Below are 19,500 nucleotides of genomic sequence, written 5' to 3'. Positions count from 1 at the left end.
AGGTCTTATAACAGTCTTAGAGAGCTCACAGAGAGCGCGTACCCTGCACTTCAGCTCTCAGATGTCATGTGGGCACATGAGGTAGCTTTTACTTTTTCTGCTACTAATAAATTAAGGTCAAATGGTGTGCTGCTGCAGAGAATAGATGTAACATGGTTAAAAACTAGCTGATTATTAACCAGCAGCTTCTTAGTTGGTGGGATGGCTGTGATTCTGATTTCTGATGGGCTCTTTTTCTTTAATCTCATCTGTGAGCCGATCCTCCCGCCTTCTCCTGTCCTTTTCTTCATTAGGCGCCAAGGTAGAAAAGATGCAGGGGAAACAGCTGCTGTTGAAACAAACTGTTGACAGAGCATGTCGGGCGCCGTGTAAAGTCATCTACCTGTCTTGTACCTGTTATTTATAGCTCCAGCAGAACCATTTCTTCTCAAGGATATTTTTTCGCATTACCGTTAACTGTCTGGAAACCAAGCAGAATCACAAGTGGTGATCTAAGGTGTGCTCTTCCTTCGCTCGCACACTTTGGCACTCTAATTCTATCAGCGCAGAGCTCACACCCTTTCCAATTAGCAGTGTGATGGGACTGCTGTGCAGGGTCAAGATCTGGACTCTTTTCTCCATGTTGGATATCGGTGCGAAAGCAGCCACCTCTTGGGATTAGACCTCGTCTGCTTCTTCCCTCTCTCGTTCTTTCTGTCATTCTCTTTCACAATAAATGCTTCACAGTATTTTTCTCTGTCTGGCTGGATTTCATGGTGTAATGATTCCGCTGCTCATTTCCTCATGACTCAGCAGCAGTTTAAAGAAGAGAGAAAAAAAGCTCAGCTCATCTGTCATCTCATTCATTTTGGCAGAGGCTTCTAGCAGGTTTTAATAGCGTCAAGAGGGGAAGCTCCCGTCAGTCAGGAGCCAAAATATTAAGGGATCTGTTGACTTTGGCGGAGTTTACGTCCCTTTATCCCTCCTAGAAATGTGAGGAGGTACAAAATGATAAAAGGGCTCATTGAGATCTATTTTGCTTTCCTCAATAAAGAAATCAATATTTAAATCATCACCGTATTAAAGCTAACTTGTGCAATTTTATAATGTCAAGGATCAAAACTATCTACCCCATACCAATAAAGACTCTCAGCACGCCTTAATACTAACATCACACTGACATCAATTCAGTCAGCAGCCACACTGAACAGGATATTAACTCCAGTTCCTTCAGCTCGTCTTTATTTTTACTCAGTGTGCATGTGTGTCAGGGTTAGATAAGCTCTTCCAGTTCGTCAACACTTTCCTCATGATTCCTCTGCCTTTGTGACACAAGTGGGTTGTGACTACCAAGCTTTTAGCTCTGGGGAGTGTTAATGGAGCGTCCTCTTCTCATTAGCCACGGCCATGCCCAGGATGCTGCCCAGGCCGCGTGTCTGCCCTCAGTGTATGCGAGCAGTACCTCATAAACCAGCTGCACATGCTCGTGCACGTGTCGGGACATGCTAGCACCCCTGGTGTTTTGTTGTCTTGGGAATAGGAAAGCAAGGAAATCCCAAGGAGAGAAAAGGAATATCCCAGCCATCCAATGCCCAACACTTTGTTTCCTTTGGTTAAACACGGCACAGTTAATCGAACTGACATTTAAGAATGCTGACATGTACTCCAGCATTTTTTTTTATTATTTCCCAGGAGAGCCATGCTTTAAAGCACATTTTCCTTTTCTGTGGATAATCTAATTTATCCCGATTTTAGTACTTAATTTAAACTACATCACATAAAAGAGACTTGGAAAATCTTGGCAAACATAAATATCAGGCTTATTTTAATCTTTGAATGGCCAAGGATTGGCCCCAGCTCAGACTTTAAAAAGCATTTCTCTCCAGGCTAAAGCAGCACGATGCGATTTTTGTTTTGGCTTCCAGCAGGTACGTCGATAATCATATCAAACTTTTTTATTTATTTTGGTTTGCTCTTTTACCTTACCTCTTTTGTCTCCTGGAGTTTCTCATTAATTCCATTTTATGCAAAATCTTAATAAAGTCGCTTTTTTTCTTCCTGGAGGCCTTTATTATCCAAATTACCTCGCTGCATGTTGCTGTCATTAGTTGTGGCAGAATTACAGTGAAAATCACCATAACCATGTTGTTTTTACAGGAAATTTAAATCATTGCTCAGTCCTAGTTTGATTCAGTCTAATTGCTTGCAGCAGAAGCTGATTGAAATGTGTGCTACTTTTCTGAATCTTCTTCGTGGTCTAATTTTTTATTCGTTCTCGGCCACATTAATGGGCCTTATACCAGTGGTGTGGTGCAGAACTGTGGCTGGTTGGTGGGGTACTGTGAGTGTCTTCCTTTGAAACGTGCTGTATGGAGGATCAGTCACAGTGTCGAGGCTCACATTTAATCTAGACTGTGGCCCTGTACCACACAAACCCTCTATTTTAATTTGGCCTAGAGTTGTAAGCTGGTTGCGTTATCGTTACATTGGAGCATTACTTCTTGGCTAAAATCAACCAGTAAAGTTGGCTCGAAGGTTTGTGTACTAATTGAATTAGTCGTAGAGAAGGACCAATGGCTCAGTTGAAAGATTGCTTTCTATAAACCACTTTTTGGGTGACATATTTTTCACCTTTCAAAACGTTTCATATATTCCTTTTAAAAAACGTGATAAACTGATGCGCTGTCTGCTCCCGTAGTGTTAGAAGGTGCTGCGTGAATTACTTTACACATTTTAAGTTATATTGGCACTTTGGCACAGGGCGTTTTAAGGTAAAGTTGCTGACTGAAAAGAAAAACACACACATTTCTTCAGCATTAAATGCTAAATGTGTTTGGCTTTTTCCCCAGTGTGCTGAAGTGCTGTAGACAGAGACAAAGCTGCTGTCACGAGTAATCCTGTATCCTGTGTGAATTAATTTTGATTGCATTAACTTGTACGCAGGTAGAGCTGAAAGGAAGAGACTGCTGGCTGAAAAGGAGATAACAAGTGTGAGGCCGCAAGACCTTAGATATGCCTTTTGACATCAAATATTCCCTTTGAGAGGGAGGACAGCTATTAGCTGGGCGCTCACACTGTCTCGGGCTGTGACTGAAAATCTTTGCTTCAGGCTGACGCGGCTGATCTCGCTTCGTGTTAGACAACTCAGTTCTTCCTCAAGGCTCATTTCTGTTTTCTAGGATTTTTATAATTCTACAACATCAATAAATGGAAAATGTGTGAAGGCAGGGGGGCCAATCAAATGTGACATTGCAGGCAAGCGCTGGAGCAGTCAGTGTCACATAGACGATGAGGCATCTTTGTCATCTCTGCCAAGTGTTTCCTTTCTTCTCCTTGCTCCTTACCCCCTCTCCTTCTGAAACCTTTTCTCCTTTGTCTCTCTGCACTGTTTGCAGTATCTGAACAAAATTTAATTTTCTGTGTGCTTTGCACTTACAGAATGCTGAGGGCTCTCCTCAGTGTGTGCTTGAGCTTTTTTTATGCTCAATAAAGAGAATACGGTTGAATTATTTGAAGTTTCTGGAATCATAAAGGCAACATGATGCACAGCAAAAACAAATAAAGCCTCTCATGAAACAACATAATTAAGTGTTATCAGGTGGGATGTTTGTGTTTTCTAAACAACACAAAAAGGGATTCAAGAACTTTGTCAACATTTAATTGACAAAATTGTTTTCTAGAGGCTTTTGTTTTTTATTGCATGCTCTTCATCAGTAGAACTGCTAATGATAATTTACCCTTTTCACTTTAAGCGTAATAGCCTGATATTTGGTGAAACATGCTTGTTTGCCTTCTTGCAAAGGGTGAGATGACAAGAGAAATGCCATGCTAATGTCCTTATGATGTTCTATATTAATCTTAGCTTAGATTAGCCATGAACACCACAGACAAGGCACAAATAAGCACATTATGAAAAAGACATTTGAAGTGTTTCTCAAAGCTCGGTCATATAATTTCCTATTTGTAGATCCTATTTACACCAATAAACCGGGAATATTGTGTGTAGTACCTTCTCACACAGTACATGGGGCATTAGAAACTCTAATATGGTTGTGACACATCATGTTCAGGCCGGGTGCAATGAACCAGCCACGCTGCTGCATAGACTGAATTATTAGGCGGCCAACTAGCTTGAGAGCATGAACAAATATTTGAGTTAATCTATGTCATCAAGTGACGTGAAGCTAAAACCAGCTAAATCAGGGTTAGAAATATGAGGCGTTTCTTGGAAAATCTGCCCCACGTGTTAGAAATCAGAGTCCCTGCTTCCTTCCAGGCCATGTGAGGAATTACTGTTTAGGTAAATGCTATTCCCACTTTCACTCACTTGTTAAAATTTTGAATAAATTAGCTTTCAACATAAACTGCAAGTCATATCAAAAATTATGATATAGTAAGTCCATAAGCGCATTAGGAGGAATGTTTAGTAAGGTTATAAATCACGTAAGAAGTAGGGTACTTTTTCCACAGACTCATAAAAGACTTATAACCACTGGTGCTGCCTCCTGCTGGTCATTTAAAAGCACTTTTTAATGTGCTTTCACTTTGACTTGACTATTCAGACCTGGAGGGTGGATGCATCTGTTATGTGTGTGTTATCTCTACAATCAAGTGTGTACCAAGCAGAAGAAGGCTCGGCTGTGGTGAGTGTTTCAAGTGTGTGACTTTCCCGGAATATGAAGAACAGGATGAAATATTTGCTTTTGGCATTTTATTGCCTTTATCAATCTATCATTTCTGCTCATTTCTTTTCTGGCTGTCGTTGAAGTTCATCCGTCATGGCTTGCATTATAACAATCAATTAGTCTGTCTCCATTTCCTCATTTTGAAGTCACTCCAAGTCTTTCAATTTCTAACTTCGCTTTTTGTCCACTGGGAAGCTGCTGCTCCCGTTTTCTGGTCTGAGTCCCGGCGAACAAAGCCCAGTCTTTCCTTCCCATCTCCACTCCTCTGTCTCCCGTTTCCTTCATTCATCTTGATAAATTATGCAGAGTATCTCACTTTGATTCAGGAATAATTGCTCCACTTCTATCCGTGGATCTTTTATAAGCAACTTGATGTAGGAAAATAACTGATTAGAAGTGTGTTAACAAAGTAATGTTGGGTGGTAAACCTCAGTTCCCCAAGCTAGCGATTAAGTGAAATTGCTACAAAAATGGCTCTGATGAGTACAAGATAGCTGAAAAAACAAAAAAATGAAGAAGAAGAAGAATACAACGCCACCACTGCATCTCTGCATCCAGACTTCACTACTGTACATGTGAACCTCACAGCCACTTTGCCCTCGAGGCACTATGCCAGTCGACTCTGCGAGTTGTCAGCCCAGTGAATTAGGGAAAACAGCAGTGATAGATAATATTGTGTGACTGGAGCTTTTGCAGTTGTGAGGGGTTTTCTGTTGTCGAGAAAAACGCTAATGATGCTGTTATCTGGGGCTTGAAGCCTGATTAGCCTGAAGAATGGTGCAGACATTGGCAGCTTGAGCTGCTACTCTCTCCTGTCATTCTCACTGTGCCTGTTTTCGCATTTCTGTGGGGAGAGAGAGGAGGGTTGATGAATTTGTGGGTAAGACTGATGCAAAGACTGACAGAGACCAAGATAAACTCTCACTTTGATTAGTGGAAATAGGACTTCCTTTGCCTCTGCCTCCTCTCTGCCCCCAGTCAAGCCTACACAGGAAGACCAAACATCTACAAACGAGCCAAAAAATGATCTCAATGTGTTGGAGAAGGAGAAACACATACACGGCCCAATTTTTCCATCATCTCCTCCAGCTCTTTCTGTCAATTTTTTACTAATGTCTCTCCTGGTTAGTGGAAGGGAAATGCACCCTGTGTTGGAAAGCATTATTCCCTCATTGCGAATGTTGGCAGTCACTAAATATTCAGCACAAGCAGAAGGTGTTATTTCCAGAATTAGCCTTTTCTTGCAGAAAGGTTGCTGTTTCTTTGAAATGCTCCTCACCAGAAACATAAAGGTCAAGTGACAGACCTCCATAAAGCAGTTTCCCATCAAATGACCTTGTGTGACCAAGCAAGTAATGCGTGTTGTCTGCCAGGAGCAAAGGTGGATGTAGCGTTGGGTAATTACGGAGCTGAAAAACCTCTCAGGGAAGAAGTGGATGTTAGGCACGATGCAGTGAAGCGTGTTACTTTCTCACGGTGAAGCGCTCTGTGCAGACTTTCTCATAGCAGCTGCTATTGTTGGTTTTGTAGCCGTGACTGAGTTGCTGTAACCTCGGCTGTGATTTCTCCTTAAAACGAAGCCCTGCAGAGTTTACTGTAATCAAAGTATTAGCTGTGGGCGGTTATCTTTTCAACTCTGTCGTTTTTAGCCTTTTTAACATGTGGCAAAGGGATTTGGTGCATTACTACTGTCTGTTGTCAGTAATTGAATAGCTGCAAAATTTAAACCACCTATCTAATATTGTGCTCGTCCTCCAAGTGCTGCCAGATCAGCTCTTTATTGGCTGCTTGGGAGTTGAGGAATAAAAACTTTAAACACAACTCCAAACATATTAGAAGTTTCAAGGTTAACTTGGTAATTTTGCCACCACTCCCTTGTCTTTAGACCCTCTGCAGGTTTTATGTGGATATACGTAGGACCGTGCATGAATAGATTCCCTTTCAGTTAGGTTTGCTTGACTATGATACAATTCAGTGTCGTAGTTTTGTAGACAAATACGTGGGCCAAAAAGTTAAACATGTGTAAAAAGCATCTTTGACTCTGCTTTTCCTTTTCAAATCCTGGAAAAATGATTACATCACCATTTTTGTTCATTCAGCTTTATGATCTGGAAACTGTAAATGATTTAATTGAAATAGTTTGAAGCACGTTTTACAAAGCCAGAGTGTTCAGCTGTTTAGCGAATAGAGTCTGAGTCATATCTGTGATTTGTTTATCTGATATAAAATTTATAAAGAAAATATAAAGTTGAATGAACATCCTCAGTGTTGTTTTTCTGCTTTCTTTACTTGCTGCTTCATAATTTTGTGCATCTGCCAGATGGCTCTGGTTATGGTATAGTACGGATTTATCTGTGAAAACATCTGCTGTAGAAGAAGGGTTTGACAGTTCTATTGGTTTATCAGCATCGGGAGCCAGTTTCAGGTTGCCATTTAAAGCTGCTTTAGGGGGATGCTCATTTACATGGAAATTCCACGTTTTTCTTTTGGCTGGAACATATTGTTCTTCATCTTGTTGTTTGCACAAGGAGTTAGGAAAAGAGACTGACATATGCATGAGAATCAAAAACCATGTATGATATATATTTGAATGAATTCAAATTGAATCACGGATATGGATTCTTGGTCTGAAATGTGAGGCCAGTGTGGAAGTGCCTTTCTGACCAGTACGCAGCTACTTCTCATGTTGCAAAAAAAAATTAGATTGTGCAGAAATCTAGCAGAATTTATTATTTGTACATGCATTTACCTAGTGAGATGCATGTATTGTCACTGCCAATAGTTTTAAGCCTTTTTCCAACACAGCACAATTTTGATTTTATAAATTGTGGTCTAAATTATGCTAAAATAAGCACTAAAGCAGAGTTTGGCTAATTTTTGACTGGCAGGTTGCTTTTGTGTGAGCGAGTGGCGCCCTCGGTTCCTTAGTCAGATGCATCAGCTCACTTGTCATATCTGGTTTTAGAAAACAAGATGGCTTTAAATGCTCAAAACAGTCCATAAACTGATGGTTGATGGCAACACGGTTGCTATGTTTCTTTCTTTTTTTACATAAATATGATTGTGTGATCCCTGCCAAGCCCTCAGGTTGCTCTACAGGGTCCTAAACTCTGCCCCCCTCACATAATAATCTAAATTTGTCACTGACTGCTGCAGCCCTGTATTTCTCATTTCTTTGTCTTTTTAATGTATATTCTTTCATTTCCTCTTGTTCTTGTTGTCTGTTCTGCACCTCCTGGGTTTGTCGTTTTCTATTTTGATTGTATTTCTCTCTCTGTCTTTTTTGCTGATTATATAGCTTGATTTTACTACTTTATTTTCTGCTCTCTGATTATTGTCTCCTTGCACAGCTCGGTCTTGTAATTAATTGTCCATTCTTTGCCCGCTGGGGAAAAGTCTCACAGTTTCTGTTTTTTATTGCGGTTTTTGAACCTTTCTGTAACTCTCTCTTTGTCTGCGTCTTGGTGTTCCTCTCTCTCTCTCACTCTCGCAGCCCACTGCCTCTTTGTTTCCTGGCAGACAGCAGCAGATTGCAGGCTGGATAGGCCATGTGGGTGTTTAGCATGGCACACAGAGCTGAGGGCCATAGACAATGTCTGCATGTACAAATTTAATTGGATATATTATTTGCACGCATGCACATGCACACAAACACACACACTCACATATGCACACACTATGCTTCCCACGCTTGCATTTTTAACAGCGTCCACTCACGAAATTGAAAAGACATATGTTAGACTCTGCACTGAGGCAAACAAGCAGATGTAACAATACCTAACTGGACCAACAGGCCTGACAGAAAGATGGACGTGTAGATAGAAAGCTTACAGAATGTCTTGTATGCCGGTGCTATTATCACATTCATGCAGCACAGGAGCAGATTAGTGTTTTAGTGGAGACAGCATAACAAATGATGGGCAAAGGGCTGTTTTTTACCCAGCTTACATAACAGATTCATTTTATTCATCCCGATGAAGACCACATCATGACTCCTCTCCCTTCCCCTGTGCCTCCCTCCATAGTATTTAGCATGTGTGTAGTATATTATAAATGGCTCATTCGGAAGAGAGTCGGGGTTAATCAGTTCTGACGTGGAGCTTGTTTGTACCTGCAGCTGTGATTACAGCACAACAGCTCAGCTTATTGAGAAGTAGAATAGAAATAAAAAATTGAAGCTTGTATTTTGCCAAAGTGTTCCTGCAGTCTGTCACTAATAAAAGATAAAAGTGTAAAGTGGGAGGTCATTGCTGAAACACTCTGTTATTGTTACTCTGCAGTAATTCAGCGTGATTTTCACTGACCGTTGTTGGGGAGCGGCACAAATTGTATTTTTTTTCTCCTCTAGTGCGACAACTTTAAAAAAATATATAGATTGAACAGAGTTCAATCTCTTGGCAGGTTGAAATAATACGTTTTATATAACCTCTATAAATTGTGTCAATATACTAGATTGGCCTAAGGGTTTTTGCTTATGGTGTTTATTTTTTGATTTATTTATAATTTTCTTTTTATTGAAGTGGATTATTTTAATGCACGCCGCAGTGCCAGCTTCATGTCACACCATAGCAACACTGAAAAGGATCACAAGCTGTTGTATAAAAAAAACACCCTACACATTTTCATTGTGATAAACCCATCCATCCATCCATCCATCCAGCCACCCATCCGCAGCAGCAGAAGGCTAAGGAGAGTATTCCAGACGTCCCGATGACCTTATAACCACAGCTCCTGCAAGCAGTGTGGGTCTTGACCATGACTCATTTGTCCCCAGCCTCTCCCAGGATGCAAAAGAAATAATGCTGGACATGGGAGTTTAAGACCTTTCGTTCACAGGCTTCTGCCAGATGTTCACTTTTTGTTTGGCTTTGCTGTCCGTGAGCCTTCTCTTCACCATCTGGTCCAACTTACAACTAGGTGGTGGTCACTTAATACCTCCACTCCTTTCTTCATCTGAGTGTCCAAGACAAAAAAGTAAATCACTGTTTTTCGACCTAAGCAAATACACGTAAGAGCCACCTTATATGCAAACATGGTGTTTGTAAAGGCCAGCCCATGCCTAGCATAGAAGTCCAATAATGAACCAACACTCTGCTTTAGATCACTATGCAGTTCCTTTCCAAGAAAATGGAAAAACGCCACAATGATGATGCACAGCCGGGGGCTTGTAAGTGTCCCCACACCAGCATGGGCCAGTCTTGAAAAGGAGAGACCTGCTTTTCTCCAGAATCCTGGAGAAAAGCTAGATATCACTGTGTGCACCGGTGCACACAATGATATCTAGTCCCACCCTGCGCTAGCTCAGGTCCTCGTTGAAGAGGTGACATTCCGCATCTCAAAAATGAGTCTGCAATCCTGAGGGTCCACAGGTCCAGGCCCCTTCCTTTGCCTGTCCCCATGGGCACTGGACCCACAGGGTTGCAAATCCATGTTATTTTTTGTGCCTGACCAAACCCCATGAGCACAGGCCTGGTAGTGATTGTGCTAAACCGTGTAAATAAAACTGAAATGCAAAACTACTGCACTGTCTAGTTGTTTGTCAAGGCAAAGATTCAGATTCTGTCTTTAAATGTCTTTTTTAAAAAGTAAGTGGGAGAGAATCAGAGCAGAGGTAAAAACCACACAGCATCATCTACATTAGCTCCAGCTACCTTAGAAACATCCACTTTTTTCCAGCTTCCTTAATCAAAAGAATATTTCATTGTAAGCAAAATATCATAACTTATATGTCTTATAGACTACTTAATTAAGTTAACAAGCTTCAAGCATTTTTTCTTCTGTGGTGGTGCAGTTTAATCTAACATTTCATTATTCATCATCACTTCCCTTTAATTCTTTAGCGATCATTAAAAATGACATAAATTCGTCGACCTATCCTTTTTGCTTTATTTTTTTCTCTTTTCTTTCCACCGGCCAAAGCAGAATACATAAATAGATATGACAAATAAATAAAATGTCATCTTAATGGAACTTTAAAACCAAATAATAAATGTGCTCAAAAGCCCAAAAAGAAAAACCATAAATTGTGAGTCAGTGAGCCATGCATCTTTGACAGAACTTATTACTCAAGCCACTGTAAACTGGAGCGCTGTGGGGTTTCGAGTTTATCTTGCTGTCCCATTTGGAACCTTCAGGAACAATGGGGCCCATCTGTAAAATTTTGGCGAAATTATTGTTGTATTTTATTCACAGTTGCTGATAGTACGGATAGTATGGATCACCGGGGTTTTTCTGATACAGCAATAATCATAGTTTAGATCATCCTCACAGGTCATATGCAATTTATGCAAAGGGCAGACATACATTCTTTATAGATCGTCTACCACTAAAACACATTTACATGATATGCAGGTTTGCAGCCATCCAGGTCATGGTGATCTAAGGAGTTGGAAAGAAAAGCAATAATTTACACGATCAATCGAAACAAACAAACGAAACAATAACCTGCAAGTTTCTGCTTGTGTTTTTCAGCTTTATTGCCACATCCTTGGTACGTGTCTTCTCCTTACAGTGAAGGTATGCCGTATTTGTGGGTGGTAGAGAAGGTCCTCGAGGCAATCAGCTGCTGTGAATCTTGTATACATATATAGTATATGCACCACGCACAGAAGCACAAGTGGGTCTGTTAGCAGTCAGGCATGCTTTTTGAAGGAGGCAAGACAGCTCCCAGTCACTGGATTTACATCAGCGCTTGCTCAAAGTAGAATAAACCCCGATCTTATTGACCACTTCAAGTGGTGTGTGTTACTAAATGTCCTGCACTGGGAAGATGAATCAATCCATTTAGCTGAACACTGAATGTCTTCACTTTCAGTCCAGACATGTGCGTTGAATTAGCTCATGTCTTCCCGTCTATGGGTAGTCGCAGGCTGGTCACCATGTTGACTTATTTAGCCCCACTGATGGTTCAGTCAGAGAAACAGGCTCTTCTTCCTTGCAGTCTTTATGCATTTTTTTTAAATTCTCCTTTTCTCAAATGCTGATTTCAGGTCATCTGCTGTCTTTCACTTTTTCTACACTGCCACTCGTCTTCTCTACGCCTCCACTCCATTTCTTCTCTCATCTCCATCACTTTGCTCTTGAAGTCCTTGAACGCTGCCTCTAATAGCCTTACCTCAGACGTGGTCTCTTTCTGTCTCTCTGTCTCTCTGGGTCAAACAACCTTTTGCTCAAAGCTCTACTCTACGCTGCGGTGCACTCATTCGAAACAACCACTGCCTCCATCAAATATACTCAGGATGCATATTGCACTAATCAAAAAGAGACAGATGGGCCTCTTAATGTGATATACACCCTGCTATTTCAGCCTACACACAGATGGACAGAGCATCCATAAACCATGTTCACTCTGCGTATAGGAAATATTGATGTGGCACTGCTTTATAGTGGCAATATGGGTTTACATAAATGTTTTAGTGAAAAACATGATGTGTCTCCGTCACGTGCGCTCTGCTTCGCAAAGTTCCCAAGATGCATTTTACAGCACATCACAGAGGAGGATGAGGTGCTGAGTATGATCTAAAGCGCGCTCTAAACTGTCTTTGTCATAGCTGCCTGTGTTTGTGTTGGCCTCCACAGGGGAAGGCGTATGTGTTTGACCGAGTCTTCCCAACTAACAGCACACAGGAGCAGGTCTACAGCACCTGTGCCAAGCAGATAGTCAAAGGTGAGTCACATACATGGTTCTGTGGGTTTTTTGTCTCCATGACGTATGAGTGACACAACAGCTGAGGGAAAAAACGACAGAGCACCTTGAATTACCATAATCGTGATATCCATGTTGGTGGTGTCACTTCACACTGACAATTCACTGGTGCATCCATTAGCACCTCCCTTACAAGATGCAAGAAAAAACTATTTCCATGACATGATGTAGTCACACGGCCTGCATGTAGGAGCATCACAATGCGCTGATTAATGACATGCATGCTTATCATTGCGCAGAAGGACCGGCATATCCAAGGGGCATATAGTTCAAACAAAACCATTACCTTCAACTTTTGAATCTTTTTCTCTTTCCCTTCCTTCTGTCTGCATCTCTTTATGTCTGTCTGCCTCTTTTTTCCCTGTTAGGGGCTCATTTTTCTCCCACCTTCAAAGTGAGTGTGGAACTCCATTGAACTAGTTCTAGATGGGGCATGAAAAAGATTGATTTGGCAGGCAAGATTACTTGTAGGTGAGATTACCATGCAGGCTGAGAAAAAAAGAAATAAAAAGGCAGGATTGCTTTCACTGCGAGGTTGAAAAAAAATTCAAGGCAGGCAGTTAACGAAAGGAAGGCATGCGATAAGAAGTTAGATTTGAAATGCGTCAGGGGGAAAAGGTAACAGAGGGGGCAAGCTTGGTGAGAGCAAAGAGGTTTGGAAACCATATCCATATTTACACTTTCTCAGTTTTCTCATCTTACAGTGTCTTTTTTTGCCCTTTTCATTGTTTTTTTCTTCACACTTGTGCCGTCGGGTTCTTTGCCCTTTTCAGTGTCTTTGTCTCAGACTCGTGCTGACTCTTCTCTTCTGTGTTTCCCTTTGTGAAGGTCTCTGTAGTTTAGCAATCTAGTGTCCCGCTGCCTTCATTTCCTTTCAATAACACATTCTTTAGTGTTTACTTTTTTTTGTGCCACACTTCTGCGTTGTTCTCACTATGGTCAGCATGGAAACAAAGGAAGACATGAACGAGAAGAGGCAGCAACACATGAAAACAGGAGAGAAAGAGGGTTCTGCATGGTTACAGCTGAGAGCCTTTGTGATGTGTCTGTGGTCAGCTGACCAGTGGCTGCTGGACTTCTGGGATGATATGTTTTTCTTTATCCATGTTTGACTTTTATCGCAGAGGTTTATTGGCCTCTGTCAGCACTATAACATCCAAGGGTGTATTTCTTTATAACCTCAGCTGGAGTGGAGGCGTTCTGCTATGGCTTCCACTAAGAAAAAGGGAAATATATCTGTATTTGCTCTGTATTTCGCTGACTGCCTCCTGGTGACATTAATGCTGCAGGAAGTTGTTGTTTATTGTGTGTAGCCACAGAGGTCATTCGGCACCTAACCAAGCTTAAATACCACGTACCCCACAGAGCCAACAGGCTTATGAGGCTCAGATCAATCTACCTTTGGAGCAAAGGTCAAACATATTTGTATTTCTCTGGGAACTTCCTGTCTGGTTGTTTTTGTATGCCGTTTAATTTCTGTCGCGATAAAACATGTTCACAAACAATTTTATCATTTTATTTTTTCATTCACTGCTACTCACACTGTAGAAACCTTGTGCACAGATTTAACAAATGTGGGTGAAGCAGTGAGAAGCCCAGAGCACAAAGCGCCGCCAAAGCTTACAGAGTTTCTGCTTGCTGAATGCTGGAGGGCAAACTGGCTCTTTTAGGCAACTCTGCTTCAAGGTTGAATTCAAATCAATCCGACTTTTTTCACGGCTGAAACAACAGGCCCTCTTATAATTGGTAAGAGGGCCTGTTGATAAGGGTATAATTAGTTTAACTGGTATGCAATCACACAACCTCTTTGACTGACACCTTGAGGTGCACAGAGTTGGCAGGTTTATTTAGATTTTAGCAAATTCAGTGTGATAATCTTACTATTAAAGGGGACCTACCATGTTTCTTTCCACATTCATATTTTCATTTCTGGACTCTATTAGAGTAGCTTTTCATAATTCATCGCTCAAAAATAATCCTTTTTTATTTTACAAAGGGTCTTGGTGACTCCTCTCCGTTCATCCACCATCTGAAAAAAGCCTTTTAGGATGACTCGCTTCATATCAACTCCTGACAGCCAGATCTTTGTATCTGAGATGACCATATTACAGAGTCTCCCTCTCTGACATCATGTAGAACTGAGAATAGAAAACCTAACAGTTTAAAACAGTGTTTAGAGCAGTGTAAAGCCTGGCACACAGACACTAATGTCCACATGAAAAACGAAGTAAAAATACTAAACTATATGTCACAAACCAGTCGTGTGGTCATGTGAGCATAAAGGTGATGCACATAGTGACGCCAATTAAGAAATTGAATTAATTAGGCCTTTATGTCTTTCATACATGTAATTGGTTTGTGTCATCTGGATTCATTAGATAAATAAAGATGGATATTATCTGCATAGCACTGAAAATATATGCAGTTTTTTTGCCTAAGGGAACTCCATGATAAACTTTTGTAAGGGAAGAAAAGGCCTCATTTACGTGAACAAATTAGAATCGATTGATGAGATTCAAACCCCTGCACTTTATTTTCTTCAAGATCAACAGTTTGTTATAGTCTCTGTATTAAAATGTTCAACAGTATCAAGTGCACTGAGGTCTAACAGGACACAGAGATGAGTCCACTGTCAGCGGTCGTAGGAAGTGCCTCTGACAGTGTGACATTGTAACTAGTAACTAGTGCTGTTGATGAATTCTGAAACCTAATTGAACCTTTTCAGATAGATCATTCATCTGCAAATGGCCATGCAGCTGTTTGCAGGTGCTCTTTTAAGAATTTTTAATATAAGAAGCGGTGACCCAAAAACGCAGATGAGTGACTTAGGGGATGGGGGGAGGGGCACAAAAGCTGAGCTCCACGGCTTTTATAGGGCACTGGCACACTGGGCCCAGGTGTTCCCGATGTTGCTGACAATGAACAAACCGTGGTAGCGGGCAGGGTGAATGGACCTGGGGTGGAGAGGGTCCTCACAATACAGCTCCCTTTCTTTGTGTACAACAGTATACACTTCCAACCACCAGTAGATTACTTTGGCACTGAGGATTTGAAGGGTAAGCCAGGCATAACAGGCTGCTATCATTTTTTGGTTTCCACATATGTGACTCAGGATAGAAATTTATATCTGTTTATATTTTTGCACCTGTTCTCTCCTGCCATTCTTTATTTTCACACTCTTTACCTATTTTCTTTTCCCCCCTTGCGTCCTTCTCTAACGTGCTTTTGTTTCTTCTTCCTCGCTTCAGATGTACTGGGAGGATACAATGGGACTATCTTTGCCTATGGGCAGACTTCCTCAGGAAAGACACACACCATGGAGGTACAGTGCTGCTAAAAAATTCAAAAGGTAGCCCTCGCAATGTGGCACGTGCGAGCACAGAGATACACGCACATTTTCCTCCTTTTTAAACACCGTCTCCTCCTCTGCCTGTCCTGACTTTATGTCTGCCTCTGTCATGGCCATCATTCTCTATCTTTCTTTCTCAGCCTCATGTGGAAACTAACCTTCTTTACAACTCTCTGTGGGAAACAACCCTGTTCGCTTTCAAGTCAAAAGCCTCGCTGCTCTCCTTTCTTTTACTGTTCTATCGACTTTATTCATCCCAGGGTCTGCATTTATCCTGCTCTTCACTTACATGTCTCTGTCTCATTTCAATCCTCCTTTAGGGGAACCTTCATGATCACCAGGGAATGGGGATAATACCGCGGATTGCTGAGGACATTTTTGAACATATATTTGCCATGGATGAGAATCTTGAATTCCACATAAAGGTTGGTGTGGATTCTGACGTTTGTGTGTTCAAGTTTGCATTTTTACCACCTTCTTCTTCTTTCTTTCTTTTTTTTTACGTTTGCTGTTAGATGGAATATATTCAGTAGAAATACAACTTGAAGCTCTGATGTAATCCTCACATGGATGGGTTGAGTGGAATCAGCCAAGCATCAATAAATCATGATAAATAAACCATGATCATCCCACAGCATTTTCCCTTTTACATCACGGTCTTATAATAGAGGATAATACCTCATCAGAGCCACAGCAGATTATTGCAGCATTTTGTATTTGCACAGTGAGCACCTATCATCCTCCTCATTTATCTGCATTGAATTCTCTTTCTGTGTCCCTGGTAAAATATTTGCTATCAAATGTTTTTTGTCTTTGCTGCAGGTCTCCTACTTTGAGATCTACATGGATAAAATCCGGGACCTGCTGGATGGTATATAACTGAAATACAGCTCAATTTTGTTAATGCTTCGTAGTTTTCTGTGTCACAACACAGATTTAAAAGCTGTCTGCTCACACACAGATGAATCATGTTTAACCGTTGACATTTTAAGACCTTATTACTTAAAGTGTTTGAACCCTATGCAAACTGACAGGCACATCTATAGTGATGAGCCACAGCATTAAATTTACTTGCCTCTTTCTGAATGAGATGGATATGTGACCTCTGAGGGTGTCCTGCAGCGTGTGGCACTGGGATACAAGCAGAAGAACTTTCAAGCCCTCTGGGCTGGTCGACCTCAGTGGTTGGGACTTATTCCAATGCATCCTGCAGCTGCTTGATCGGATTGGGATTTGGGGAGCTTGGGAGCTGGTCAATACCATGGGCTCTTTATTATGTTCCTCCAGCCATTTCTAAGCAGTTCTTGTTGTAAGCTGTGGAAATGTGGTGGTGGTAAATTGGTGTGAGACAACGATTAGTTGGGTGGTATTTATCAAAGCAATAATAAAGTGAATCTCAGGAACCAAGGTGTCCTAAATTATCAAGGAGATAATCTGTGCCAGGGTTTTTAATCTTATGGCTAATCACTTTATATTTATGTTTAAGATATTATTCGGTTGTTGTCTCCCATAGGAGAAAATCATCCTGGGACAGGCAACTACTGCATCACGGAAACAGACAAAAAGAAAATATTACAACAAAAACCCTTAATGGGCACATTTTTTAGTAAATACAGATGTAATTATAATAAATACCAGTAGAAAAATAATAATAAAAGAGTTACCTCAAAGGCTCCCAACTTCTCTCTGTCCTACACAGTAAAAAAAGAAAGAAAAACAGAAAATATTCTGTGACTTTTCTGCCTGTATTATCATTTTTATTATCTTTTTTGAGTGAATTAATAAGGGAAATTTTTGAGAAGCTAAAAAAAGAAGGCAACTGGACTTCTTTCGGTTTGTGATGTGTTTTCTGTGTTTTTTTTTTCAGAGTACTTGAGTTTTTCATTACTCAGTTTAACTGAGTGAGGGTCCACTGAGTGCTTATAGCACAAAGTGACCCTAGATCTCCTAACAGAGGTCAGCTAAAATCCTGTTAGCTGAACAGTGGACCGTATTAAAAATGTCTTGGGGAGTGAGGAGAGTTGTACCCGTGATTTCTCCCGATGTTTTAACTACATAAAAATGTTGAGGTTTACACTTACAGTCTTAGGTTTCAAAACCAGCTGATAATGCTACAACATAAGATGGACTTTGCAGTACTAATGCTGCAAACACTAAATGGCAATGGCAAATGGCCTGCATTTGTATAGCGCTTTTCTAGTCCATAGGACCCCAAAGCGCTTTACACTACATTCAGTCATTCACCCATTCACACACACATTCACACACTGGCGATAGCAAGCTACATTGTAGCCACAGCTGCCCTGGGGCGCACTAAAAACTTGGATTCTGTGGAGAACATGAAGACGCTGATGGATTCTCACACAAACACACGTTGGTGCTGTTTGAGTTGACACTTTTATAAATATAAGCTGTGAAGCTATCGAGAAAAAGAAGTGTGCTTTTAAATTATTCCGCTCTTGTGAAAGGAACATTTATTATCACGCCCTCCCCTCCTCGCTTTTCATGACCTTTTAATTTAAAAAAGCGTAAAATTAAACTGATCTGTGAAGTTAAATTGAAAAAGTAAACAACCTCACTGGCTTCCTTTATATCTTCGCTTTGTTCTATTTTCTGTATACACCCAGAGTCAACTCAGCATTTCCGCTCATAGTCTTATCACCCATATACAACCCGTGTAAAATGATGGAGAGGCCAGGATAGAGGGGTGTGATTACATCTTTAATGGAGCCAGAGACAGTGGTGAAAGCCTCCATCTGTATGCAGGGGAGTCCACAGTGCCTGTGGAACATTTAGGCTCTGAACAAAAAGAGTCAACAACAAGCCAGATGAATGGAGGCAGGAGAATAACAACCTATGGGGGGAAATGGCTGTAGGATGAAACCACACAAGCACACACTAACAGTCTCAAGGGAGAAAACGGCCTCCACAATCTGGTGAAATTTAATTACCGACATGATAAGACTTTCAAATGTGCAGTGACTAATGCAGGAATTTGGGCCAGTAAGTGCCCTTGCCAAAAATTGGTATTTTGTTCATTGACACTATCAGAGGCACGTGCTTAACCTCTCACTTTGACTTTATACAAAAAATAAGGCTTCAGTTCTTTTGAAAATATTCATAGACAGGCCCTCGAGTATTTTTTCACGCTGCACACAGTGGATAGAGGCTGACTCACAAATATGAAGGGAACATAGTCAGGTCTCATTATAGTTGTGCTGAAAGGAAGAACACTTCCATGCAGATGCTTATTTGCACAAACACACACATGGGAAAACATTTACACTCATGAACACACACGCTCAATCCTCTAGGTAATAAAAAAAATGACATCTTCCATTTTTTTCTCCTAACACAGTGACAAAGACGAATCTGTCAGTGCACGAAGACAAACACAGAGTTCCTTATGTGAAGGTGAGTCACCTACAGACGCGATTCAGTTTGCATTTTTCTCTATTATAAAGATGCTGTTTTTGTTGTTTATGAGTATAAGAATAGATCAGCGTGAGAAGATTGACATGTCTGAGACTGACAGCCAGTAGCTTGCTAGTTTTCTCAGTTCTGGCTTAATAAAATGATAAGAAAATAAAGTTATCTGCACGCCTAGGGCTCTATAATGCATCATCACACCTAACTTTACTGTGTTTGTGGAAATGACTGCACTCTGGTTGATCTCGCTCAAAACCTGGAGGCTGTCAACATGGCAAACCCTCAAAAAAAGAGGGAAAAACAGACAAATAGAATTTTTATGTAGGTACAGAGGAACAACACTGACTCTTTCT

At 40.9% G+C, this 19,500-nt stretch overlaps 1 protein-coding gene across 4 annotated transcripts in view; it reads left to right on the top strand.

Moving 5' to 3' along the window:
• The window catches only part of kif5ab (kinesin family member 5A, b), a 72,422-nt gene that overhangs the window by 9,880 nt on the left and 43,042 nt on the right, over positions 1-19,500 (top strand). For all 4 annotated transcript variants that reach the window (XR_013909154.1, XM_026166767.2, XM_026166766.2 and 1 more), the window contains exons 2-6: positions 12,243-12,330; positions 15,618-15,691; positions 16,039-16,143; positions 16,541-16,589; positions 19,077-19,132. Coding sequence is in view for 3 of the 4 variants with exons in the window: in XM_026166767.2 (XP_026022552.2) it covers positions 12,243-12,330; positions 15,618-15,691; positions 16,039-16,143; positions 16,541-16,589; positions 19,077-19,132 (372 nt within the window). In the remaining variant the exon portion in view is untranslated. The remainder of the gene's footprint in view (positions 1-12,242; positions 12,331-15,617; positions 15,692-16,038; positions 16,144-16,540; positions 16,590-19,076; positions 19,133-19,500) is intronic.

The sequence above is a fragment of the Astatotilapia calliptera genome, chromosome 5 (genome assembly GCF_964374335.1).
Source record: "Astatotilapia calliptera chromosome 5, fAstCal68.1, whole genome shotgun sequence".
Taxonomy (NCBI): Eukaryota; Metazoa; Chordata; class Actinopteri; order Cichliformes; family Cichlidae; genus Astatotilapia; species Astatotilapia calliptera.
Note: the sequence above shows the minus strand (reverse complement) of the source record. Positions and strands in the feature narration are given on the sequence as shown.